The 5242-nt window shown below is 38.3% G+C and overlaps 1 protein-coding gene across 1 annotated transcript; it reads left to right on the top strand.

Annotated features, from left to right (window-relative positions):
- The first annotated feature begins 590 nt into the window (after positions 1–590).
- On the top strand, positions 591–3095 carry FAD8 (fatty acid desaturase 8). Its single transcript, XM_089604498.1, has 8 exons — positions 591–1255; positions 1346–1435; positions 1530–1596; positions 1692–1784; positions 1893–2078; positions 2162–2242; positions 2370–2507; positions 2620–3095. The coding sequence occupies exons 1-8, from the start codon at positions 807–809 to the stop codon at positions 2812–2814; spliced, it is 1299 nt and encodes a 432-aa protein (XP_089460624.1). The 5' UTR covers positions 591–806; the 3' UTR covers positions 2815–3095.
- Positions 3096–5242: the final 2147 nt, after the last annotated feature.

Here is a 5242-nt window from a genome sequence, read left to right as displayed (position 1 = left end):
TTTTAAATGTCAACGATTTGCGTAGAATTTTCATGGAAAAATTGTTTTCCGTGAACTACCGGCATCGAAAGCATCATTTTTTTTGTTTCTCCGTCCTTGTTCGTCGACTTTCATTATTTTTCCTTTTTCTTTTGCGTTTTTTTACGATTTTTTTTTTCTTTTCGTACAATTTTTCGTTATCATGTTGGTTTTTTCATAAATTTGGAGGTCTTAAACGGTATTGAAAAACGATATTTAACTTTGAAGTAGAAAAAAGAAAATAAAAAAAACCCCCTAATTTGCTTAAAATCAATTACGTATAAGGTACAATGTTTGTTTTCGTCTAATTACGTGTTTGACTCTTTGATTTGTAAATTTTTCCGATCAAGGAAAAATCTAGTGCTTGTTTTGCCAACTGCCAAGTACACATCACAATAATAAATAAAAAGATTAGTGGTAAAAGATGCGACTATGCCAAATTGTTCGGAGAATAGAATCCTCACTCGTTTCGTTGAAACGACGTAATGCACAGCCAGAGATTAAAATACCAAAGATTTAATACAAAAAAACACGTATATATATGTATATACTATATACTATATATAGAATAGAAGGAAGAAGATAAGTGGCCAAGAAGAGAAACAGAGGTACAACTTGAGAATTGTGATTCATTTCATCTCTTGTTGTAGTGGAGGAGAAAAGCCCTTTCGTTATCTCCTCACAAAACCGCCTCTCTCTCTCTCTCTCTTATACCCTTTAATACAGCACAACCTAATCTCACACACATCTCCACATTTCCGCTTCAGAGAGAGAGAGAGAGTATCAGAATGGCGAGCTGGGTGTTATCAGAGTGTGGAATAAAAACTCTCCCCAGAATCTATCCCAAACCCAGAAACACTATCGCCTCCTCGAAGACAGTCTCTTCGTTGTCGTTCAACCCCAAAAGCCGCAATCTTGGTGGGGTTTCGCTGAAGCCGAGGAATTGGGAGATCAATGTGAGCGCTCCTCTGAGAGTCTCCGACGAGAAGGAGAGAGAGAGCGAGTTCGACCCCGGGTCTCCGCCGCCGTTCAACCTCGCTGACGTCAGAGCCGCCATTCCCAAGCACTGCTGGGTCAAGAACCCGTGGAGGTCCATGAGCTACGTCCTCAGGGACGTCGTCGTCGTCCTCGGCCTCGCCGCCGCCGCCGCGAGCCTCAACAGCTGGCTCGTCTGGCCTCTCTACTGGGCTGCCCAGGGGACCATGTTCTGGGCTCTCTTCGTTCTTGGCCACGACTGGTAATTTTCTAACTAATTTTTTTTTGGAATAAAGATCGAGTCTTTATGGTGGCTGTGCTTATTTGTGGATTGGGGTTGTGTGTTTTTCAGCGGCCATGGAAGCTTCTCTAACGACGCCAAGCTGAACAGCGTGGTTGGCCATATTCTTCATTCTTCAATCCTTGTTCCTTACCATGGATGGTCAGTTTTAGTGCTGTTTGATTTCCCTTTTCTTTTGATTTTTTTAGGGTTAAATAATAAATATCTTTGTGTCATGAATTCAACTCTGTCACAGGAGAATAAGCCACAGGACTCATCATCAGAACCACGGTCACGTCGAGAACGACGAATCGTGGCACCCAGTGAGTTCTCGTCGATTTCGTAGAACTATTTTGAGAGAGAGATAGAAGAGAGAAAGTTTAGTTAATCTATTTTTTTTTTGTCTGCGTATATATAGTTGTCCGAGAAGATTTACAAGTCCTTGGACATGGCTACTAAAATGCTGAGGTTCACGCTGCCTTTCCCTATGCTCGCTTACCCGATTTATTTGGTGAGTGAGTCGTTTCAAAACACCTTATCTTCTTGTTGCTGTTGTTGTTACTTCAAATTCTTCATCGATTGCTTGCTTTCTTGACACGGAAAAACTTGGATATTGCAGTGGGGTCGGAGCCCTGGGAAGAAGGGTTCTCATTTCGACCCGAACAGCGATTTGTTTCAGGCGAGTGAGAGGAGAGATATCATAACCTCGACAGCCTCTTGGACCGCCATGGTCGCTCTCCTCGGCTGTCTCTCCTTCGTAATCGGCCCCGTTCAAGTCCTCAAGCTCTATGGCGTTCCATACGCGGTACGCTTTCGTTTCTGCTATCTTTTTTCCTCGTTTTTTCAAAAGTAATTAATCGCCGAATGTTTTTCGTTTTCCTTCTTCAGGTCTTCGTTATGTGGTTGGACTTGGTCACTTACTTGCATCATCACGGCCACGAAGATAAGCTTCCGTGGTACCGCGGCAAGGTAATTTTCAGTCACCCAAATATATATATATATATATATATATATATATATACACACACGTGATTTAAGTCGCAGAAACGACAGAGGAGTTTAATCTTTTAACGTTTCTTTGTTGATCTTTGAACAGGAATGGAGTTACTTAAGAGGAGGACTAACGACCCTCGACCGAGACTATGGATGGATCAACAACATCCACCACGATATCGGGACCCACGTGATCCACCATCTCTTCCCGCAAATCCCGCACTATAACCTTGTCGAAGCTGTAAGTCGATAAAAACAGCCGACCCAGCGACCCTTCTTTGAGAGCAATTTTTTTTTTTCTTTTTTACTTAATTTATGTTCGTCGTTCTGTTTTATATATAAAAAAAAAACAGACCGAGGCAGCTAGGCCAGTTCTCGGGGAGTATTACCGGGAGCCAAAGAAATCGGGGGCGATTCCTTTCCATTTGTTGGGGAGCCTCGTGACGAGCATGAAGAAGGATCATTACGTGAGCGACACCGGAGACATTGTTTATTACCAAACTGACCCCAAACTCTACGGACCGAGCAGCACCGCGTCGTCTAAGTGAGTCTCTCTCTAGGTTTAGTCAAAATCGGGGTTTGACTCTTTAATTTTGGCAGTGTTCGCTAACGGATTTTGGTATTGAAAAAATTTGAGGAAAGGCAATTCCTTTCCTTGCCCTTGAAGAATTGTTCATTCTTTTCTCTCTTATATTGGACTAAAAGGGGGTGATATTATATATAGATATAGATGAGATAAATGTTTCTTTCTTCTTCTTGTCAATGTTAGTATATGAGAACTGCTAGTTAGTGTACTGTTTTCAATTGTTGAAGGAAACTTTGGCTATCTCATCTGAGCCACAGAACAACATGAAAAGGTCCATAAAAACTGGTCTAATATAGTGGACTGAAAGTTGATATTAAAAAAATAGGATGGGAAACTAGACTTTGTTTCCTCGCTAGTAGTTTATATTTATTGTTATGGACGTACTCTCAATATACAAAAAAGAAATTTGGTAAAATATGATCCACAACATGTCAAATTAGGTGTCGAAAATTTGAAAAATATGATTCGTTTGTTGGATTAAAATACAGGTAATGGATAAAAATTACTCAATATGGCCATATTCAGACGCAAAAAAAAAAAAAAAAAAAAAACTGCAGCCGCAGCCATATGCATGCCATCAACAACAGACTAAATCTACAGTTTTCTTAGTTTATCAGACATTTTTTTTTGACGGATGAGTAATATTTTTATAATATTTGACTGATAAAATTAAAACTAGATTGAATGTGTTATCGGTCATACTTTTCGACCTTTTCTGAATGTGTGTGTATTATAAAATAGAATGTAAGCAAATGACGTGGCTTGTCCATGTAATGCTGACTGACCATTAGCGGGACCATGTAAGGCTCTTTAGCGTGGCCGACTAAGCATACTGTTCGGTAAAAATCTTCTGGCTATATTAATTAAAATATTAGTTTTTTTTTTTTTTTTCTTCATGCACCACAATATTTTTTTGTTGGTGGTGGAAAAAGCTTCTGGTCATTCCGCGTCATGCAAATCATTTTCGCTGATATTAACTTAAACTAATTACCGTGATATTAGATGGCTGTTCAAGTATTGGTAAAACTACTAATTGAATAACTGATTAATTTTAACAGAATTAATTAAACTAATAGAATAATGAATCAGACGGAAAGTAGTAATGGACATACGAAATCGGTAATCATATTCGATGTTCGATGACTTACCCAGGGAAACTGATACGTCCAGTGATGAAAAACGATCCATTATCTCAATAATCAAAGTACAAGATTTAGGTTTGCAGACTCCCTATTAAACGCCTAGCTTCTTTGACGTTTTCAATAGATAACAATCTGAACTCCCCTTGGATCAGAGAATCTCTCTTTTTCACGCGACTCTTCCTCTCGAAGATCGCACGATCCTCTCCCGAAGATCTTCCCAGCGTATAAACGCAAAACACGCACTCACCAACTCTGTACAAATAAAGCACAACAACAGCAAGTTCTTTGAACCAATTGCCGATGAAGATCTCCTAGCAGAGAGATTGGTTCTAGGTTAAAGTCGGCGTGAATTTGACCAAACAGAAAAGTGAATTGATCAAAACAAACCCTTGGTGGGTTTTATAAGATACAATCCCTAATCTCGCACAAAATCTAATCAGTTAGAATATAATTCAAATATCCAATATTTATATGTCCGTAAAAAATGAAACTAAAAGATATTCCAATTATATTCGTGCGCGAGGAAGGTGATTGAAGTAACCTAGGTCTTGAACTTGGTTGAACAACTTCTTGCAGCTTTGACTTGAACAATTGTTACAATTTGTTTTGCCAAACTTATCTGGGTCAGAGAGGACCTAACATTAACATTTGACCTTTGTGTCCGATCCAAGGTTTGGTTTTCTTAAAATTGATAAGTTAAAAAAAAACAGCAACAAGTCGTTAAGGATACAAGCAAACAAAAAAATCTCAAAAATAACTCGTTTGTCCTATTGCAAATACCGACTAGTTGAATTCGCATCAAATGGAAGCAAGATTGAAATATCGATTATCCTATCGCGAACTCATATTTTACGGAAGAATTTCGTACCGCAGAGATTTTTCACTGTTACTTTGGAAGAGAAGGTTAACCCCTATTTGTGGGTAAATTGTTACCGGATGGGTGAACCGTAAAACGAATGATAAGTTGAACCGTATTATAAAAAAACAAATAATACAAAATAAGTTTTAATACATGTATGTATATACTTATTATTAAGATACAAAATTTGAAATTAATATTTTTGACATGAGAATTCACCTAAAATAGCCGTCTTTCAGTAGAGAAAAATCAATTTTAATATATATTTATCGACCTCAAATTTTTGTCACGAGTCAATAACGCTCCAAATATTATAAATAATTAAAGTAAACGATTTCAAATTGTAAGAAGTAACGATGAGCATTATCATATGAAGAGTAACAATAGAA

Source organism: Urtica dioica, chromosome 12 (assembly GCF_054948205.1).
Source record: "Urtica dioica subsp. dioica isolate 48M chromosome 12, U.dioica_male_clone48M_v1_H2, whole genome shotgun sequence".
NCBI classification, from domain to species: domain Eukaryota; kingdom Viridiplantae; phylum Streptophyta; class Magnoliopsida; order Rosales; family Urticaceae; genus Urtica; species Urtica dioica.
Note: the sequence above shows the minus strand (reverse complement) of the source record. Positions and strands in the feature narration are given on the sequence as shown.